The sequence below is a fragment of the Thermobia domestica genome, chromosome 11, assembly GCF_964235325.1.
Source record: "Thermobia domestica chromosome 11, izTheDome1.hap1.1, whole genome shotgun sequence".
In the NCBI taxonomy this organism is placed as follows: Eukaryota; Metazoa; Arthropoda; class Insecta; order Zygentoma; family Lepismatidae; genus Thermobia; species Thermobia domestica.
In genome coordinates, this window is record NC_137464.1 from 57,675,155 (window position 1) to 57,698,860 (window position 23,706).

Consider the following 23,706-nt stretch of genomic DNA (forward strand, 5'->3'; position numbering starts at 1 on the left):
AGAGTCGCGCGGCGGGTATGCGCGAGTGGTTTTTTGTTTGAATACTGTGATCATCCGGTTTAATGAACTGGGGGCAGAACAGTGTTGTCAGATTCAGTATAACACATTTTCCGCTCAAAGCCCTGAAATTTCCCGATCGCTTGCAAAATTTCCCGCCAAGGAAGAATATCAATCATTCATAAATTTAATTAATAATTAATGATTAATTAATTAATCATTATATTAATAACTTCAAGTTAAAATCAAAAAGCTATGAGCTATCAATCAGAAGTACATCTTTCCATGCGGGAGGAGAAATCTATCATAGGGCTATCCTTCTATTTTCTATCTGTAGTTTATTTGGTATGGAGAGAAATATACATTTTGTGTGTGTGTGTGTCCTACTTCCAAGCATATCCTTTCTTCCTATCCCTCACTTCAACCTAACATTCCATTAATGACTGGCCATAACAAATATAGTAAGCAAAGGGCCATAAACCCTCCCTCCCTTTCTTTTCGCAGAAAATGAATATTGGCGCGCTTAACAATCAGTTCCATTTGGTTCAGTTTACAAACCTCTCTTGCTGTTCTGGTTCTCTTGATCTTCAAAGATGCTTCCAATCTATGTATTATTCCAAGTACAAAGAGATGAAGATAAGGAGTGAGAAAGAGATGACATGAAAAGGAAGAAACGTTGACAGAATTTCCCGCTTTCCCGCCAATGTTAAGAATTTCCCGTTTTGCGGGAAATTTCCCGCCATCTAACAACACTGGATGGGAATTCTGAAGTTAGTGAACAGATACGTCAAATGTTTAAGTGAAGGTGGTGATTATGTAGACAAGGGAAGGAAGCTTTAAGTATGTAATAGGATTGTCTTTTCCAATAAATATTGTGTTTTTATTTTGCATAACTAAACAGTCTTTATTTTCTGGATGACCCAATTTGGAAGAGAATATTCTGTCTAAGATGTCAAGAGAGTTTGTGGCGAGTTCCCCCTTCAGGGTGTCTATTAAAATTCCACAATGAAATTTCGTGACTTTTTCTTTACCAAATCAAAATTTTCTAACATTTTCAAGAGCGAATTTGGGTGCGAATTAGGCCGAATTTTCATCCGTGTGATACAAACGTACTTTGCTTGCGATTTGGTAGCGTCTAAAGCCGACCATAGACATTTTTGGTGTTGAATTTTGATGTTTTATAAAACAAAATTTTCCAATCTGTACTTACATGTGCAGTTAAAAAAAAATCGTGACCCGAAAGCTAAATTTCGTGACTTTTTCGTGACTTTCATGACCGTTTTCTGATTTCGTGACATTCGTGACTTTCGTGACCGATAGACACCCTGCCCTTATTCCTACAACCAATTTTTTCATAATCATTTAATATAAATCACTCATCTCCTTAAATTACACGACATAACTGTGGGAGATATAATTAAAAGATTTCATTATCAAAATATATTTTCTATGATATTACACTACTTCCAAAGAGATACTGGTATTTTGTGAAAAGCAAGACACCCACTCAACCTAAAGTTTTGAAACGAATAGTAAACTTGGCCCAAATGATATTTGTAACTGGCATATATATCCATGCATTAAATACAAATTAGAAAAAGCCACAATAAACAAGCATCCAAATTACATTTTTATTTACTAGTGTAACATTAAATTTCTTTTGTTATATATAATTAATTCCCTAATCGTATCCGCTTGACAACGCTGACAACTGTCGCCTAAAATTGCATATTTAACATGATTATTTGAACGATTTATAAAGTTTAGAACAGACAGGTGTCTGAGAACCTTTTGAGTTTATTGCTAAAACTTCTCTTCAAGAAGGTTTACATTACAATGCGTTCTAAATTGCCTAACGAAAATATAAGGTGATGGAGACCTTGTGTCGGTAAAGAGTAACATTATTTTAGGTAACCACGGGCCTTATTCCGTACAAGCCTTCGCAAACATTCCGAAGCATAACGCAACGTAAAACGTTCAAATATTAATTATAACCACTATACCTATTCTTGCAAACGAAAGCTCAGATTTTGCGTTGCGTTGTTGGAAACTGCTATGAAATGGGATGTCTGCTCTCAGATACATTTTCTCTTCACTGTTTCAAAAGACTCCATTTACGGTGCAAGTTTTGGTAAACATGAAATAAGTTATAACAAAACAATGTTATTTATTGTAATATTCACCTCAAAATCAACAGATACAAGATAACAATAAATTGTTAACAAAAATAAGCCTCTGAAAAAAAACATATATGTCTTTTAATTAGTTACCCATTAAATGCCACAGTATTACACTGTGAGATCACAATAGCACCTGTTTCACAGTTTAGTATTCAACATTACAGTTTTGCTTGAGAATTCGTATGTACTAATTCCATAATAGAGTCCCATAACAACATTCGCTGTTTGTTGATATTTCTTCTTATTTCCATCTTTGAGCCAATATCCAAGTAGCAAAGATTTCTAAATGTCATTGGTAACCACGCAATTGCCACTTCCTTTGTCTTCTCCGGTGTCGGATTTCTGAAAATGCAAACACAATTACAGTCACTTAACGCAAACCAAATACTATTACATATTTAACGCTAAAGAATACAGATTTGTAGTATTATTTAAAGTAAAAGGAAGTGAAGATGTAGTTTGTTGTTCAAAATAAAATTCACATGAATTTCGTATCACACAATACAGATGAGAGCCTCAGAATGTCGAAATTTCATAAACAAGCGTCTTTTACTTTCTCTCACAGGACTGACATTTTATGAAATTGATTACCCTATTTACATTATAAAATGACAACTTGATAGCCTTCAATTATTAAAAAGAAACTAACATGTATTTTCTTTCATTAATACCAAAAACTCTGGTAGACGGTAAAAAGAATCACGCACTAGAAGTTTCTATTTCATCCGCTAGATGTCGACCGCTACAGGAAGTCTGCCGCCATCTAACGACGAGATACGTATCTTTTACTACCTTTGCAAAAAACAGAATTTAAAAATTCACTTTCGTTCAAGAGTTATCGTGTGAAATAATGGACGAACGTAAGCCTCCGTTAACGGATTGACTTCGTTATCAAACTCGGCCGGGATAATTTAGCCCAAGAATTTTAGGCCAAAAAAGTCGAATCGACCTAACAAATTAGGAGGAGGTAGAGACTTGGTATATTTGTTTATTATTAGCTCATACTAATAAAAATACTAAGTACTCCAGAATCCAACTTGTGCTTCGGCTACCAGCTTGGAAAATGGCGACCAAATTTATGTTTTTTTGGGAACTACTTAAAAACCGTTACAGATATCAAAAAAATTCCAAGAGACAAAAAATATTCTTCGTGAAAAAACAAACATTTTTTATATATAACATTTTTTCGTAGGATGAAAAATAAAAGTTACATAAGATTGAAGATCACCAATTTTGAATGTTATTGAGAATATGCAAAATTCAAATGGATTTTTCTAGTAGAATTGTTATTATAAAATATTTTTCTTACCAGGATAATTTAGTCCTGAGAGGTATCAAATAGTATTTCCAGTGATGAATTCTCACAATTTGTTCCTTGACACTGTCACACATCACTGAGCACAACAATCCTGAGTCTATACACTTGCATCTTTTTGTAAGTAACAGAATGTCATTTCAGGACTTCGAAAGACTTAGAACACCTAGTTACTTTTCCATAAGGTGGATTGACAGATTTTGGTCTGGAATTTCAACGGACATGTGCACTGAACATATTTTAATGCTTAGCTGGACTTACACATGGCCGAGGTATCATAGATTCTACTCTTCAGAGATGGGTTTCATCAACTCCAGCCTGTACTGAAATAGCTGAAGTGTTAATAGATTTCACTGAAATTAATGTAACAAGTATACATTGTAATTGGAAAAATCTCGTCAGTTAAGAGATTCCAAAGACTTTCTGCAATTTGTAAGCTGGTTAGGAGAACGTAACCCATTTGGTCAATCCACAGGTCATTTGGTGAATCTTTAAAATGGGTTGGTAGCAGACTCATCGATTACATGGATAGGGCACTGGAGATTGGGACAAACAGAATGAAATCACTTGTAGGGAGTAACTTTTGCGATGTCCGTATGCAACGGAAGAGGAAAATAGTTCCTTTGTTGAAACTGACATTAGGTACAATAAAAATAAGCCATGAGACTATTATAATGAAATCCCCACAAGAACTCTTCCACAGAGTGGTATGTCTAGACAAAAGCAAAACAGAATGGAAAGTATACTTTGAGTATGAACTGACAAGCTTGCCTCCGTCATTATTTGTCACTATTACAAAAACGCAACAAATCTTCCATTATAAATGCTTTTCATGTATACTCATGTCCAAAATTATTGTCGCATGTCTATAAATATGTTGTTGTAGAAATATAATTTGATAACGAATTCGCCCGGTATTTCTTATAATATTAGTATCTGTATAATCGGCAAAGACATGTATCTGGCAAATTTCATGTCAAAAGAGCTGTAAATAAGAACAATAAAACGAAAATAAAACTTTCTTGTCCATTTAGCAACATTTTGTTTTACTCATTCCAATATTCCTATTTATAATTCTTTTCTTATGAAATTAACCACAAATATATATTTCCCAATTATACACATAGTATTAGTATTAAAAGTGCCCTGCAAAATCATTATCAAATTATATTCTTACAAGAAGACAGTTATAGATATGCGACAATCATTTTGGATATGAGTGTACAAAGTGAGACCCCAATTTTACCGTGCAATTCCTTCTATGTTTTGATGGAGGAAATCTACATTGTGGTTTGGCCAAAACCAGCTACGTTTGGTGAAATACGTATTTGACTTGTATGTAACATATATTGAGCGCCATTATGGTAAAAAATGTTTTTCTCGAGACATCATTTTTGATGAATATACACCAACCACCATATCACAGACAGATTTTCTTGCAGACGGGAACAACAAAAGAGCTCTCATTCAATTTGTGATGCATGCCTTGAAAGCCAAAGGCTACACTGTGCAGGCAGAGGATGATGCCGATACCTTCATTGTTAAGACTGCTCTGAATCAAGTCCTAGTAACACAAAAAAGCTGTTGGACAGGATACAGATCCAGTTGTCCTTTTAACTGCTTTAGCGCCTGAAGATTTTGAAGAGCTATGGTTTCTCAAGCGAGGAAAATCAAACAGCTTAACCAGTATCTTTAACATCTCAACACAGAAGAGAAAATTGGGGAGGATTGTGAAGTTTTACAGTTTGCTAATGCCATGATTGGATGCGACACAACATCAGCAATATATAATATAGGTAAAGTTAGAGGACTCAGACTTCTTTAAAAGCATGAAGAATTCAGAAAAGCGATGAAAATATTCAACGAAGGGAATGTCAAACAAGAAGCTACCAAAAGTGCTGGAGAAAAGTTTTTATTAAAATTTTATGAATCGAAATCAAATACACTAGACGAGTTGCGACACTTCAGTTACAATCGTACAGTGGCAGAAAAGAAGCTAGATACATTTTTTCAACTGGCATGGCTTCCTTCAACCAGCGCAGCTGAAGGGACAGTGTCAAGAAACAAATTGTGATAATTCATCACTGGAAATGCTATTTGATACATCTGAGGATTAAATTATAATGGTAAGAAAAAAATATTTTATAATAACAATTCTACTAGAAAAATCTATTTGAATTTTGCATATCGTCAATAACATTCAAAATTGGTGATATTCAATCTTGTATAACTTTTTATTTTTCAATCTACAGAAAAATGTTACATAAGTTATAAAAATATTTGTTTTTCCATGAAGAATATTTCTTGTCTCTTGGATTTTTTTGATATCTGTAACGGTTTCCACGTAATTCCCAAAATACATAAATTTGGTCGCCATTTTTCCAAGATGGCAGCGGGAGCACAAGTTGGATTCTAGAGGACTTTTAGTATTTTCAATAGTATGAGCTATTAAACAATTGTGTCAAATCTCTGCTCCCTTCTAATTTGTTAGGTCGATTTTCTTAAAATTCCTCGTCTAATTGCTCTAGCTATCTATTACAAATAACAGAATTTAAAAATTCACTTTCCTTCAAGAGTTATCACGTGAAGTAATGGACGAACGTTAAGTCTCCGTTACCCGTTAAGATGTTAACGGATTAACTCCGTTATCGAACTCAGCCGAGATAATTGCTCTAGCTATTTACTACAAATAACAGAATTTAAAAATTCACTTTCGTTCAGGAGTTATTGCGTGAAGTAATGGACAAATGTAAATCTCCGTTAGCCGTTAAGATGTTAATGGATTGACTCCGTTACCGAACTTGGCCGAGATAATTGCTCTAGCTATTTACTACAAATAACAGAATTTAAAAATTCACTTTCGTTCAGGAGTTATTGCGTGAAGTAATGGACGAATGTAAATCTCCGTTAGCCGTTAAGATGTTAACGGATTGACTCCGTTATCGAACTCGGCCGAGATACGAGTTAATTGCCCTAGCTATCTATTATAAATAACAGAATTCAAAAATTCGCTTTCCTTCAATACATTTATCTTTCTTTTGATGTATAAATTAGGATGTTGCAACAAAAAAGAAAATCTGGGAAAAACTTCACACTAATTTGCAGGCTCCATCATTAAGCTAAAGAACAAATGAAAACAGGTCAGCAAGAAATTACTTTTTATGGAGTAGATTTTATGTAGCAGAATAAATACTTTCTTAAGCTTGAGGAAGATGAAAATTCGCAGAATATTAACTTTTGTAACGATTTGTTATGTAAAAGTGTAATAAACTGAAGTTTTTATCTACCAAACCAGTGTTTCTTTGAATTAATGCCATCCCACATGTGATCTAAATTTCATTTGTCTATAACTCAGGCATATACTTTACGGCAATTTTCTAAATAAACTGTTACCCTACGCTACAAACTTTTCTCTTGTTTAGGATTTCTTTTCCACTTTATTTCAATCATCTCTGAGACGATGATCCTGTGCGTATACAATGTGAGCGGAAAGTACTACTTTAATTCCATTAAAATATTATGTTCTTTGTCCTCTAAAGAAAAAAACTGACCTAAGTATTCCAGAAACTTAGCAATAACATATCAATTACAATTGAACACTTGTAACTTTAACTGCAATCACTTCATTGAACTAAAACTCCTTTCTGTAAGAAGTTAACGAAAAAGTTCCAATGTTACTTACCTTACAACTCACTTAGAATAATTATGCACTTTTTATGGCAATTATTTCCTTCTATACTAACAACTTTTCTTCAAATTTACGTACACATATGCACATTTCACTACTATAAAGAATTGTTTTAATGACCATTAATACTAAAACTTTTCTAATTTTTAACTTCAATTCAGTGCCACTATGTGTTAGCACTAATTGAATTGTCTTTTATTTATTATTCCAGAGTACATTTTCCAAACTAAAGATTTCAAAATCTCTACATGGATCAATGTTGCCAGATCAAATTCCAATGTGCAAGTTACATTATAGAATTATATCACCAGGTTCTAAATATATGCAACGTATAAATTCAGAAGTAAAAGTTTTCAAATTTAATTTATTCTTTTAATTTAACTTACTATAATGTTATCCCATCGATTACATAGATTCCTCCGGTCTAAACTCAGGTCAGGTTTTACTGTTCTGATGAAGAATGATTCTAGTACATTTCTTTCTGTTGTTTAAGCACGATTTGTTTCTTTAAACGCTTACAAAATCAGATTGAGGGGGATATGTTCCCTGAACCTGGTCTTGATGTTTCTTTTCATCATTCCTATGTAGTGTTTAAAAATCTTTATGGAATAACGAAACGCCTGTAAATATATTTTTTTTTCAATGTTAGCTTTTATAAGCTTGAATTAAAACAATTCTTTATAGTAGTGGAATGTGTATATGTTTACGTAAGTTTGAAGAAGGGCTGTTAATACGCAAGGCAATAACCACCATAAAAAATACATAATTGTTCTAAATGAATTTTAAGGTGACACTGGAACTCTTTCATGGGATAACTTTTCACGGGAAGGAATTTCAATAAAGTGATTGGATTTAAAATTACAAGGGTTGAATTTAATTACAAATAGTTTGGTTTCTGGAATACTTGGGTTTGTTTTTCATTTACATGACAACGAATATAATATTTAAGTGAAATCATAGTGGTAATTTCCGCTCACATTGCAAACGCATGGAATCATGGTATGCAAACGCATGGAATCATGGTATGCAATCGCATCGTGGAAACGAAATCCTGGTATGGTATGGTATCGTGGAAACGAGATCCTAAATATGAGTAAAGTTCGTGATACAAGGCAAGAGTTTAATTACTTTCTTTAGATTCAAAGCGAAGACAAGATGGTGGATCTAGATTCAAGATGCCAGAAAGTATCGAAACAGTTGAAGAAACTTTAGCCCTCTGGATATATAGTTTGTTTTTTGTTTTGTTTTTTTAATCTTAAGGTATTTAATATGTATCATATAGCTGCAATTAGCAAATAATTGTTAAGTTGTAACTTAATTATTTATTTGCAAATTCCAAAACCAAACCACTTCGCGTAACAGCCCATTTGAGGGCCTGTGCCGCTCCAACGCCATCTGTCAGCGATTGGCTGAACTACGTCTGTTTAGCGACAAGCATAGCGTATCAGGAGCTTTCTAGTCAGTGGCCGTCACGTCTTTCATTCACGTGACTTCCCAATTTGCCTCATGACACTCAGTGAACGACGAAAATTGGGAAAAACCGAGCAGGAATCGAACCCAGGACCACGTGGACATGAGTCCAACCACTAGATTACGGCGACCCCCTTTATTTGCAAACTCATATTACTTAATTTCCTATCTCTACAGAAATACCCATTTAAATTATACCTATAAAAGAATTTCATTAACAGAAGAGAAAGATACAAAACAAGGAATAAGATTATCCTGAAACTCACCCTACTTTAGCAAATGATGTCCACATCTTGACAAGACGTTTCGAAACCAAAGCATCCATTTCGCCTTCCTCGAATTCTTCTACAAAACTTGGACTGAACAAAAAGAACAAGTCATCCGCATGAGCTACTCCTGAAATAAATTATCGATAGTATTTATTTTTAAATCTCACATCTTACTCTGAAAAATTTTCTCATGTGATTTTAGTATTAAGTAATATTACGAAAAACACGTTTTGATTATTAGTTTTCTGATCGATGTCTGTCAACAGATCGATTTAAACAAGTTTCTTAAGAGTAGCTGATGGATGCTATAGGACACATATCAATGAATTTAATTAGATTACCTTTATTTCGTAAATGATATATGTTAGTTCTTGTGAATTTCGGTCCTCGCTGGATCCCTTTCCAGTACCTGAAATTTGCAGCCGTACCAGGGACTGCAATTATTCACAAGGATTAACAGGTATAATTTACCACGTACACAGGTAAGGTAATTATAATTCTTCCAGACTTCCCTTAATTTTTAAGCGTAATCTGATTACGATAGCAATTTCCTGCTAAGATAATAAGCGTATTTGTAAACATGAAAGACACAATTAGTGGATATTCTTTTATTTAATACCAACCACCTCGAGCCCTCTCACTAGTATAGTGGCCAGCGCGTGTACTCTCGCGCACAGGATCACAAAGCATCGACTGCCTAGTGGTGCAGATCTTATAGGGTGTCCGAGAAGTTCTCGGGCTCTAGGTTCGGATATCATAGAGAACAATATCAGTTTAATTTTAGTTATGGTATTGATAACACTGCTTTCATGCACTATCTGTTAATGCTGAATTCAAGGTCACACGGAGCCAGGGGCGGATCCCGCGCCCCCTAGAATAGGATATTTTTTTTTTTAATTTTAAAAATAGAATGTATCCTAAGAATTTTCACCTTTGTACTATAAATGTAAAATAAAACCTAAAATAGGTAGTCACCGGCCCCCCTCAAACATTCAGCCCGGATCCACCCTTGCACGGAGCATTTCAGTTCTGTACCCATGGTTGATATAAGTGGTTGCAACTACACAGTTAAGGAACAGTTAATGGCATGTGTGTGTGTGTATATGGAGGGGAGGGGAGGATCGACCGTACACACGGCAATGGCACAGGTAATGATTGACTTTAGAGATCTTTGGCAATGACCCACTTTGTAAAGCAACTCGATTGGGAAAAACGTACATTTCTTTCAGGATGTATCAAAGACGGACTGCGCCGCGTAGTCGACGTAAAAAGACGCGTGAGGAAACATGCACATACATCTGAATACACTATGATAGAACACATATAGATCCACTGGACACATACTTCAAATATCTAGGTATTCAACTACAGTATGTACTAAATAAATAAATAAACTAAAATTACTCTGTGATACTCAAATCTAGGGGTACGGGGATTTCTCGGACACCCTGTACTTTAAACTGTAGGTTTTATCTATACAACCTCGTTGCTGACAAACGATATAAATACAAATCAATTAGCCAACCTTATTCACTTACATGTGGATCAACCAACTTTTGATACTCCATCTCAGAAAGAACACGAAAATTTAACTAATATATATAACAGGCCGCTGGAACCGTTCTTTCTCCCTCCCCAACAGTTGAGAATAAACACATGAAATTCAATCTACCGGGTTTGTTTAATACACAGTTTACAAACATCTCGTGAATTTGCCCGAATTATGGAAAATTCAACCAGGAAAGGTTGGATAGAAAGAGAATTCAACTATTACTACATGTAGAAAAAAATTAACGTTCATAGTATTCCTGTGTAGACGATGTCATTAAAACTCTGACATTTCGGTTACTTTAATCGAGCAAATATCATCAGGATCAAACAACAACTCAAATTATACACTACAATGAGGTTTTTACATGCTTAGCTGCAACATGGAGGAAATAATTGAAATTATGTAACGAATTGTACAAATACGACGTACAGACTCGCAGTTAACATGGAGGCATGATCTGTTTTATACAGGCATACAACAATTCAGGCCTACAGGATCATGTATAAAAGTTTACTGTACTAAACTACTATCCCAAATACCCCACTATTTTTCTAGTATTATATCATCCACTGGCTTCTTCTACATGTGTACTTATCATTACCCAGAAGACACACTATTTTAAATCAATGTTGTTCAGTGCATTCATAACAAATAATTCAAATAACTGTCCATGTTGGTGCATTTAATGATTTTTCTCTACATGCTAAATGAGACAAAGCAATAAAAAATTTTATAGCTTATAATTGTTTTTTGCTTTTGTTGAAGAAATCAGTAATGATTTTATCTATTCTCTACCTAAATTGTCTTTATCAGAGTTAAGTTTCGGAATTTTTGTTCTAATACAAAATGCTTCGAAGTTATTTCTTTAAATTAAAGAGGTTGCACGATGCAAAACAGTGATATCTTGTTCTGTACATCTAGTTTAATATAAGATGCTTAGACGATCTAGAAAATCTTTAGGTGCTCGATTTCCTTGCGTGCTCTTTCAATGTATTGCCAATATTCTGTTTGGTCATTCTATATTCATGCCTTCGCACGAGCACCTAAATTTCAAGAAGGTTTACGCGTAACTTACAGATTTTTATTTTATTTATTTTTTAACGAAAACTAAACGATAAACATGGAAATGACGGAAAGAAAACTCAATGGGATGTTTATTTATTTATTTATTTATTTATTTATTCAGAAGTTCAATTTTCATACAGAATGGGATATCATTACTAATTTCAACAGCAGCAGCAAAAAGCAATCATATCGTGCATTATTTCATTTGGCATCACTGATTTTTTTTTAAAGCACAGTAAATGTATCACCATGGAAAATTATTTGGTATGGCTGCAATGAATTACCATTGATTTAAAATATATCTTCTGAATAATGATAATTACACTCATAGAAGAATCCAGTCGCAGATATACCTAAAATATTAGAAAACTAAGATTTATTGCACCAAACTTTCGTACATAGATTCCTGGAAACCTGAGTAAACAGGTGATGTCTCTATGTTAACTGCGGGTCTGTAAATATTATGCCCATTGATACAATCTGTTACATAATTTGAATTATATTCACTGTATTATTGGAACTAAGCATGTGAAGAGCTTATTGCAAAATATGATTTAAGCCCATGTTTGATCTTGATGATAGTTAGTCGATCCAAGTATCTGAAATATCGATGTTTTGGTCACATTTTGTCTACACAGGGATACTGTAAAGGTTAGTTATTTCTACATATAGTATACGTATGCTCCTTGTGGTTTATAAGTAATTATTACTACATGTTTCTTCTGGACTGGTGGATATATAGTCACAAAACTTTGTATAGGAAGGCATTTCCATAAACAGATCACGAATATGTCACTTATTGCACGAATTTTGGAAATCCATTCCCAAAGAACGGGACAAAAGGCAAACTTTAATATTACGATATTTTTTCGAATCACTTAATATAAGGTCACGAAATTTTGTAATCAGAATATGCACAACTCATTTACTTCCTCGAATACTGAAAAATTCCACCCCCGGGGTTGGGAAACGGAAGCGCGGAATCAAATGCCGAACGCAACACAATGGGTAAATCTCTCGAATTCGAACTCACGTCAGTGAGTTTAGTGAGTCAGAAGCCAGAGATGAGTATATATTTTAAGTATTTTCAATTAATGTTATCATTTACCGAGAAAACAGAGGTACTTATTTATTCTAAATATAATTTTGCTGATCGAAGGATGATTGTTATGAAACGTAGGAAAGCGAAATATGAGTATGAGAAAACGTATTTGTTTGCTTCAATCACACATACACACATATTTTAAAATCGGAAGCCTGAAAGTTAAGACATCTAATAGATTTTCCTGAAGATTCCCCCAGAATCGAATGTTATATGCTGTCCGATTCTGCAATTTCTTTAAAGAAACACTGCGAAGTTATAAAGAAGTTAAAAGTATAATTCAAAGCTAAATTCTTTCCTTACCGTCTGCTTCAATTCCCATTAGTCTCAAAAGACTGTTCTTTCCCCGATAAGACAAATTATAAAAATATATAGGTGGTGAACGAGCTGCTACATGAAGTTTCGCCGCCCGCAGCGCTCCATGCAAAAATTTGTTGTCTGTTTCAAGCTGAAACAAAAGACAAACAAGTTTCAGTTTATTAATATACTAACTCTAAGTATATTTAAATTTGTTTAACTATTCCTGCTTTCTTTAAAATTCCCGATAGTATTACCCACAGAGAAAATTTCATTAATACCTAGTCTTACCATAAATACTGCCTCAACTTTTGAGGGTGCTATGCTTCCGCCCGTAAAAGTGAGCGACAAGAGCGGGATCGTGAAGCATAAGTCATTGCTGCATGAGCTCAAGAAGTGTAAAGGTGTCAGTTGTAAGTGTTCAAGATGGAATGGGGCGAGTATAAAAATTGTATAGCTGTGATAGCTTTGCGCAGATTGGCAAACCACCAGTCAGATTTTCCAAACCCTCCAGAAGCTGAAAAAAAAAAAAAAAAAAAAAAACCTTACCTCACTATTCAGCGCTTTGTTGAGACCTGGAAATGTGAAAGATCGCACGCAGTAAGGAAAACCATTCATAGTACGAACACTGGAACTTGTGCAAGCAATGGCGGAGCGTGTCCGACGAAAACCAGTTAGGAAATAGTCATTTATGGCTCGTGAGCTAAAGATATCGAAAATGTTTACGTTTTAGACGTTAAGCAGCGACCTGGCACTCCATGCTTAAAAAGCAATGCATAGGACATCTCCTGACAAATGAACTGAAGCGACAGAGGCTCCTAAAAGCAAAGCGCTTACTTAAGCGTTATGTAGCAAATGGCCACCGTCGAATCCTTTTCATTGACGAAAAGATTTTCACTGTTGAGGAAAGTTTCGATGCCGAAAATGACAGGATATAATCACATCCTCTAGAGAAGCTGGCGAAAAGGCTCCAAGGATCCAGACGGGTCAGCATCCTGCCTTAGTAATGATGTGGTGGGGTCTAAGCAACGAGTGCACAACGAAGCTCTTTTTCTGTGAAAAGGGGGTCAAAACGTCAGCCAAAGTGTAGCTACCAGGAAACAATGCTTGAGAGATGTCAAGAATCTCAAATACCCTCTTCCATGGACAGCACTGGAGCTTCCAGCAGGACTCAGCCCCACCACACCAGGCACGGATAACCAAGCAGTGGCTGGTGGCAAATGTTCCGGATTCCACTTCAGATTGGCAATCTGCAAATCCGGATCTTAACCCTTTGTACTACAAATTGTGGTCCAAGCTTTACGAAATGGTTTGTAAGAAGAAACACCATAGTATTGAAAATTTAAAGCAGTCTCTTTAGAAAGAAGCTGCAGACTTTTCAGTTGATGTGTTACTTAATGCAATTGATGAGTGGCAACAAAGACTTAAGGACTGTGTGCATGCTAATGATGGCCACTTTGAATAATTATTTATGGCTTTGGTTCATAATATATCCATGTAACTCATGTTAATAGGACATGAAAATATCTCTAACAGTTTTGTGTCAATGTACTTAAAACTTTGGCACAGTATTTATGGCAAGACAAGTATTTATATAAATATTAAGGTTAAAATATATAAAAACAAAGTATATGTACCAAATTTCACATAAGTAAATCCCCGTGTCAAGCGGGTTTTCGTATCCAAGCTCCTAACTATAAAAACATTTACGCTCACAACAACCTCAATCATTTCATGAATTCAACCTGATTTACGTATGTTATTAGGACCTAAAATCGAATGTGATTTATTCTTTAAATAAATAAAAAAAAAAAAAAAAAAAAAAAAACTTTTATACATTGCAAGAGCTGTAACGTCCAAATATTCACTGAGAACTCATAATCGTATCGGAATAAACAAAACCAAGTAAGGAACAGTAAACCGCTTTCACAACAGTAAAAAAGAAGGTCTTCAAAGGCATATGAAATGGTCCAGTGGTTTGGGTCAATACTCCATCAATTGCATGTTCGTGTGTTCAAACCCAGTAGGAAGTTGTTTCTTTTTTAAGTGTCTTCCTATTTTCATCCGGAGGCTGAAAATATTTCTTTGAGTAACTCATAGGAAACTTCTTTTGTTTCAAATTCGATTAGAACGGAACACTATATGAATTACAAATCTAAAATCCATAGCTGAAAACAAAATATTATTATGTTCACTATTCAATTATTATCCTCTGATTTGTAACTAAAAACTATTTATAACCAGTGGTGATTTCAGAAAATTATCCTCGGGGGATCTTCAATGTGCGGGTGGAGGGCATACTCCTAAACCAATAGTAGTCTACATTAAGCACGATCGAATATATGGTCCCGAAGGCGGAAATTTCTTAGCTCGAGAGGTTCTCAAATTCTTCCTCAGATCACACCCTGAAATCATCGTAATATTACATTTGCTTCTCGTTCTACATTTTGAAATGGTAAAATCATAACTTATAGAGAATTATTAAAAAAAAAAAAAAAAAAAAAAAAAAAAAAAAAAAAAAAAATTACTAATCACATAAAAATTATCCTGTAAGTTACCAATTTTTGGTCGGATTAAAACTCAAATATTTTTTTCGGACTGAACTTAAAAGTAAGTCCTCTCTATATAATCGTGACTGGAAAGTCATGCTTACCTCCCATTAATTAATCAATATTTAAACGAGTATATTTTTATTTTACTATTTTTACTATTCATTTCCAAAATCAAAATCTCGAAAATGTATATTGGTCGAGTGTAGACTCGCAAGTAAATTATCATTTATCGTATATATTGCTCTCTATTCGAAATTCTATTTAATCGAATCCTACAGGAATACAGACAGAAATGTCGAGATCAAGTAAAAAGAGAGAGAGAAAAAGCTTTGTACTGCGCGCAAACTCGAACTAAGCACGAGGGGTGCTTTATGAGCCGAACGCTTTTGACCACTTGGCTATGGTAACAACTAGTGATTGTAGCAAAGCCTTCGAGTAGCAGTTCTTCTACATGTATTTTCTATTGCCTAAAATCGAAGCCTAATTTACTTATACCTATTAATTTATTAATTATTATATCTATTAATTTGTTTTATGAACACGTTATTCGTTACTTTTATGAATGATGTATGTTGTTGATATGAGCCTAGATTCTATTACACGTTCTTTCATAAATATTATAGAAAGTATCAGGGTTATTTATGATCTTTCATGGAAATTAATTGGTACATGCGCAGTATACAAAGAGAAAGGAAAGGAAGGCGAGGAAGGAAATGCTAACAGACTGTTAGAATGTTTCGGTCGCAAGCAGTAGTTCCCAACCGAGGGGCGCGCTTCCTCCTCCTGGGGAGGTGCGAAGGGTTTACGAAGCCCCTTTGTTTCGTTATATTTTGTGAATGATTATATAAAATATCCAGTTACTTCTTCTCCACATTTGGAAGTGATACATCGTAGTATAAATTAACCGTCCTCCATACACAGTGACTGTTGCTTTTCCAAGATTAAAAACTGAAATACTTTTTATTTCAATAGAATATAGGAGTTTCAATGGAAGGGGTTACAACCCCCTGACTCTTCCATATGTCACTGCCTAAACTGTAGCTTTCAAGTTAGAATCGAAAAATACAGACTTGTGACCTATTAAATATATTTTTGGTTCATTATACTTTTTCAGAAATAAAATATCCACAATTACAATGACAGTAAATGTAAAGTAGTTTATTGTAAATCTTTGCACTTTCATTTTCCCCTCTTTCTTCCCAACTAAGCTTGAAATATGTAATAATAGGATCTTAAGAATTCGAAACATTACGTATATTTTAGCGCATTACGAAATTATATTTAATCTAATCCGACATATACACAAACAGAAACGTCAAGAAGAGGTTAAAAATTGTACTTTGGTGGGATTCGAACTACTCTTGAATGGTGCCTCACAATCTACAGCCGAATGCCTTAGTCCACTCGCCTATTGTGACAAGTTGCGAGTGGAGTAAGCGTGTTTCATGTTACACATTTTGTTACAGTATGACATTTATTTTGTATTATCTGAAGTTTAAGCCTATTTTGGCCTGATATAATATGTCGAAATTGTTTTATGTTTACGATATTCTTTACTTTGACGAATGATATAGGTTCCATTACGTATTCGTTCATAAATATTACAGCAATTATCAGTAGTATTTTACGATCTTTCATGAAAATTCACTGGTGCATGCGCAGTAGAAACAAAAAGACACACTTTCTCGACATTTCTCATACGAGTCAGAACACAAATTTCTAACAGGTTGTCAAAATGCCTCTCTCTAAAGGCTGTGGAGAACTATCTGTTGCTCTCCGAGAAGAAATCATAGGCCAAACAAGAATGGGACAAACTGTGCCTCAGATCGCTAACGGCTAACGGGCTGTGACAAGAAAACAGTCAAGAAATGGATTCAGCGACATGAAGGAGGTGGTGAATGGTTCAGGTCTCGGTCAAGAAGTGGAAGGCCTAAAGTGATAGCTGAAGCTCAAGATCAAGCATTAGTTACAGAAGTAATCAACATACCTCTACGCCACACGTCGATCCTCTTGGACAAAGTCAGAGAACATAATTGTTCTCACGAAACAATAAGGAGAAGGTTATTGAGGGCTGGTCTACACTGTTCAAAACCCGCTAGAAAGACTCTCCTGATTAAAACTCACAAGGTCAGATGAATGGAATGGGCACAGAAGAACATAACCCAACCTCAGTCATATTGAGATTTAGTCATCTGGACCGACGAGGTTTTCAAGTCTAACCAGCAAGGCAGAGTTATATTGTATAAACCACGCAAAACCAGGTATGCTGAACAAAATATTATCAGAACTTCTTGTTCAGGAAGAATATCATTACAGTTTTGGGGATACATGACGGCTGCTGGTTCTGGAGATTTGGTTGTAGTTCCTGAGACAATAAACAGCAGTGTTTACGTTAATATCCTCGAAAATACGTTGTTACCCTCCTTAGAAAGAAACTTCCCCGAACAGGAAGAATATATATTTATGCATGACAACAGTGCTGTTCACACTTCCCGGCAAACACGAGAGTGCCTAAGTGAACATCCGGAGCTAATTTGTATAGAGTGGCCCCCTCTATCCCCAGATCTGAACCCAATTGAACATCTGTGGGCCTATATGGTGCAAGAATGGGAACAGAGCTGTGAAGACACAGACCAAACGTTTCTTCAAAATCATGTTATGTAACTGTGGCAACACTTTTGTGACACACCGTCATATTGTTCGAGACTTGTATCTAGTATTCCCTCCAGACTTCACGAAGTTATTGACTCTGGAGGTGACTACACGAAGTACTAGTGTGTTATTTTTTGTGTAAACATTTATCTCGAGCTAAGAAATTACCACCTTCGGGACAATGTCTTCGATCGTGCTTAATGTAGACTACTAGTGTTTTAGAAGTATGCCCTCCACCCGCATATTGAAGATCCCCCGAGGATAATTTTCTGAAATCACCACTGTTTATAAATAGTTTTTCGTTACAAATCAGAGGATAATAATTGAATAGTGAACATAATACTATTTTGTTTTCAGCTATGGATTTTAGATTTGCAATTCATATAGTGTTCTGTTCTAATCGAATTTGAAACAAAAGAAGTTTCCAATGAGTTACTCATAAAAAATATTTTCAGCCTCCGGATGAAAATAGGAAAACACTTAGAAAAGAAACAACTTCCTACTGGGTTTGAGCACACAAACATGTGATTGATAGAGTATTGACCCAAACCACTCGACCATTTCATATGCCTTTGGAGACCTTTTTACTGTTGTCAAAGCAGTTTACTGTTCCATACTTGGTTTTGTTTATTCCGATACGATTATGAGTTCTCAGTGAATATTTGGACGTTACAACTCTTGCAATGTATAAAAGTGTTTTTAGAATAAATCACATTCGATTTTACGTCCTAATAACATATGTAAAACAGGTTGAATTCATGAAATGATTGAGGTTGGTGTGAGAGTAAATGTTTTCATAGTTAGGAGTCTGGATATGCAAACCCGCTTAACATGGAGATTTACTTATGTGGAATTTGGTACACGAGGGACATACATTTGTACATTTTTCCTACCATTATTAGTCGTAAATTTTTGTAAATAATTACAGTAAAACCTGTGAACTTGGCCACCTCTCTAAGTTGGCCACCTGCTTATCTTGGCCTGGTTCGTCTTGAACCTGCATTTTCCCATAAGACATTCGTTACTTACTACTTTGTAAGTTGGCCACCTGTCTATCTTGGAAGTTGGCCACATTGAAGCAATGTTTACCCTATGATCATAACGATAAATTTACCTGCGTATCTTGGCCACGCAAAATATGTTTTGTTATTTTTCTAAACTCTTTCTTATTCACATATGAGAGGTAGATGTTCTGTATTTGTGACTGGACACAAAGAAGCATCGATTCGCACGATTTGTTCTTGGAGGTCAATGGCCAGAACACTACCCTCATAAAGGGGTGGTGAAGGAAGGTGTGAATAAGAAAAAGCACGTACATGAATTCAGGAAATGGTTGTACGTATTTGTTTACCCTATCTGTTTTGGTAAAACCATTAGCTATATCAGCTCCTTTCATCAGTGGGAAGCTTTAGTAATTCAGGAAAATTTTCAAGGTTAAAGCTAACCATGGCAATTGCCAACTATTGGCACCTGACGGCTTATCGAAAGGTAGCGGGGTTTTTGAGATATGAATTCCCTCAAAACATACTTGTTGCGAGGAAAACGCTTGTAGCTCATTAACAAGAGGTAGTTAACTACAAAATTAAAATGTGCATATGTGCCAAAAGGAATAAAAGAAGTACGTTTAGAATGAACCACCATGAATAAATTTGTATAACTGATTTGGTATTTTTTCGAAAGGTATCTACAGAAAATATTTGTTACTGTCGAAAAAAGTCATATAAGCTGCACATAAATTGTTCAATTTATAATTTTGCTTTTCTGTTTTTAATCTGAATACTTCAGTGTGCTACAATATCAATTTCAATAAACTGTCTACACATGTTTCTATTTTTATGGTTGTGTTATTGTGTTTTCAATCTGAATAACTAAGTATACCAGACTAGTTTTCAGGAAGGTAAAAGTACATATATTAAACATACTGTAGTAATTTTTTTTCTAGTACTGTATATTATTATGATTACCGTATATACATTATTTAAAACTAGCTGTCGTGCCATTGCTTATTAAAATTTTACAGTCAAGTAATACTAGAAATTCTATTCTAAAAATACACCAATCACACTTATTTTCTGTAAGTTGGCCACCTGTCTAAGTTGGCCACTTTTCAATGGAACCGATGGTGGCCAACGTAGACAGGTTTCACTGTATTTATACCATTTATGTGTTTACAATCTATTTTCCATGGATAGAAGACCAATAATGAAGACGTATGAGGTTCTACCAACTGCAGAAAGTGATTAGTGTTTCGTCAGATTCTTAATTTTGGAGTTTCCAGAATGCCCCACAGTGGAGACATATTCAAAACATGAAATGAAATCTAAGTTTTACGTCCCACGATTATTCCGGCTAGGCTAAAGGAGACGGTGATCATCAAAAATGAACGAAATGGTGGAATGAAGAAGTGAGAGGAAACGCGAGAACCCCGAGAAAACTCACGCACAGTGTTTGTCCACCACAAAACTCATTTGGCGTGAGCTGGGATAGAACCAAGGACCCCATGCACCAGATGTGAACACTCTACCACTGAGCCACCGCGGTCCGAAGCATATTCAAGAAAAGGAATAGCAGTAGAAGGGGATATATTTAGGAAGACTTTAGAGAAAGTCGAAATGATATAAAAGAAAAAAATGGTACTCTTTCAGGATACAAGGTTAGTGCTTATTAAATTTGTAATCTTTTTGGTGGTGGTAACCTTATTCTACAAAATTTATTAATGTTTTCCTTTAATGAAATTCCTTTTCTTTTAATCTACTTATATCCTTAATGGTGAAATCTGTATTATTTCATCACTTTATATGTACAGAAATATGTAATAATTTATATAAACCTCATCGCATAAAATTACAAAATGTATTTGCAAATGACAAGACCTTTAGGAATTTGATAATCAATTTTCGGTAATAAAATTGGGAATAATTGTATCATTAGACTTCCTTTTTCACTATTAAGCCCGGATTCTTAGCTCTGATATCGTAGACCTCAAAGATATTTCTTTCAATTTGAAAGATAGCACGATGCAAAATAGCGGTATCCTGAACTCCGTGTTTCAGATTTTTACAAATGCTTAAGAAGTCCTGAAATGTCTTCTTTATCTTCACTAGGTTTCCCAATATGTTCTTTTACTCTAGTGCTAATATTTCTTTTGATCATGCCAATGTATCATTCCTTTTACCCCACACAAAATACCTGATAAATGTCGTTTGATGAAGTTTGTCAACAAAATAATTCTTATACTAACTCAACTCAGTTTCAAATTTACAGGTGGTTTTTGACATATATTCAAATTGTTTTTTTAAGCAATTTTCACTAATCTAGATGTCAAACAAGGAAATAATGGACACGATATATATTTTTGAGTATTTTTACGCACATTTCTGGACTTAACTCTGCAGTTCTTGAACCCTTAAAAATGTTATGTGCGTGTTTTTATTATGTATATAATATATTTTAGTGATATTATTTATTTATTTCTTTAAACATATCTGACAGTGATACCACTAATTTATACGCCCTCACAAACATACTAATCCAAATATTGACTTTTAACTGCCAAGAATAGGCCAATCTTTTATGTACGTAGATTTTACTAGAAGAAGACGTTTTATCAATTTTTGGTTGGAATTTATTCTGGTTCCTAAACAATGTAAGAAATAAGAAGTTAATAGAATTATTATTGGGGCCGCGGTGGCTCAGTGCTAGAGCGTTCACCTCTGGTGCTTGGGGTCCAGGGTTCGATCCCAGCCCCCGCCAAGTGAACTTTGTGGTGGACAAACACCGTGCTCGTGGGTTTTCTCGGGGTTCTCCCGTTTCCTCCCACTTTCTTTATTCCACCATTTCATTCATCACTCACCATCACCGTCTCCTTTAGACTAACCGGCATAACTGTGGGACGTAAAACTCAGAATTATTATTTTCCCTTTCCACAGTAAATTTAATTTTTGGATGAATACGCTCCAGCATCTTCAATAAAGTTCGTAATTATTCTTCAGTCTGATAAGCTATTAGTGTGTCAATATTTAATATACTTCCTCATTTTTCAGAAATTTAGATTGAAAATAACCAATTATAATGTTGTCTAGTAATGGTGAAAAAGGACTCCTCATTACTAAACCTTTTTCTTGCAAATAGATGTTGTCTTCAAATTCAATTTCAACTTTTTTCTAAGACACAACTCTAAGGTTTTGATAAACTCATGGATTTTAAAGTTATTAAACTTACTCACTCAAAATCATTTTTTAGTACATTTAATGGTTAAATCTTATTAAATATATTTAAAATGCAATATTAAATATAAAAAATAATCAATATTAAATATACAGTATCTATTATACCGATAAACGATAATTTTAATTGATTGGTATTAACCGTTGCAGTTATTTCTCTTCTTGTCTCAAGACTTTTGTTAATTTGTAGTTTTAGGTGCTAAAGATGTTATTCCGAAGCCAAGCAAATCTATTTTTGATTTTTCCAACAATTTATCCCTATGTTAATTTTAAATACAATAAAGTAAATATATTCCCTTTATCCGCTTTAATACATCAGCAATTGTTTTGTGTAAGTAACCATTTTTTTGTATTCTTTGATTAGTCGACATATTCTTGCTCCATGATGTTCCTTGTTATAATCGCAAATAAAATTACTTATGGTACATTTACATTGCAATTTAGATCTTTCCTATATTTTATATTCGTAGTGCTGCTTTTTCCACTAAGTAAATTCTGGGATTGGTATGCACTTGGTTCATAGTATTATTTAGTTCATTATTTGCAAGCTTCCTAGAAGTATCAAGCCAATTTACTCCTTGGAGTTCATTGTCTGTTGTATCTGTCATTACAGCATTACTATTATAATTATTTGAATTTTCTATACTCTTATCTTTTATAAGCAATATCTTCACTTTAATATATTTGTTGCAACAAGGTTTACTTTCGTGGCACTTAGAATTAGACATGTCACCTCAGTCCTGCTGCTGGATTTCTTGCTTTTAATGGTACAGTAGCAATGACGATATCATTATCTTCTGCGGACGCTTATCAAAGACACCATCTTTCGAAAAGATACTTTCTTTACGTGAAACATCTTTAATGCCACTAAAATTTGGCTTGGTAACAAGAAATAAGTTTCTAATGTACAGTTTACCATAGTTTCACGTGAATTGCTAATCTAGTAAAATTCATTATCATGTACCGCGACAATAATACCAAGTTGTGAATAAGTACTGCCGCGATCAACGTCTGGTACTAGTACTGTTACCGTACCACGAATAGAAGCCGTGGGAAACTCCTTATTCGAACTGTATTACATCTTAGTCTTATAAACCCTCTTTGGCTTCTTTTAATATATAACTGACATGTAACTGAAACACCATACCACAATATATTGTGTGAACTGGCCTCGTACACTGCGCAATAAAGTGACCTCCTAATACCTCATTTCCACAAATAAAACATTCATTAGATCCACTACTTCTTCGTACAACTTACAGAAAGATGATTGAACATGTTTCTCTGCATGACTCGTAGAAGATTTAGTGAAAGATGCATTAATATTTCCACCTTCGTTAT

General features: G+C 34.6%; 1 protein-coding gene across 2 annotated transcripts in view; it reads right to left on the reverse strand.

Annotated features, from left to right (window-relative positions):
- Nucleotides 1-2,140: 2,140 nt before the first annotated feature.
- The window catches only part of LOC145664080 (juvenile hormone esterase-like), a 67,033-nt gene continuing 45,467 nt past the window's right edge, over nt 2,141-23,706 (reverse strand). For both annotated transcript variants that reach the window (XM_081730422.1, XM_081730421.1), the window contains exons 8-10: nt 12,942-13,086; nt 8,917-9,046; nt 2,141-2,519 (exon numbers count right to left, since the gene is read on the reverse strand). In XM_081730422.1, the coding sequence (XP_081586548.1) occupies nt 2,336-2,519; nt 8,917-9,046; nt 12,942-13,086 (459 nt within the window). In that variant the 3' untranslated portion in view covers nt 2,141-2,335. The remainder of the gene's footprint in view (nt 2,520-8,916; nt 9,047-12,941; nt 13,087-23,706) is intronic.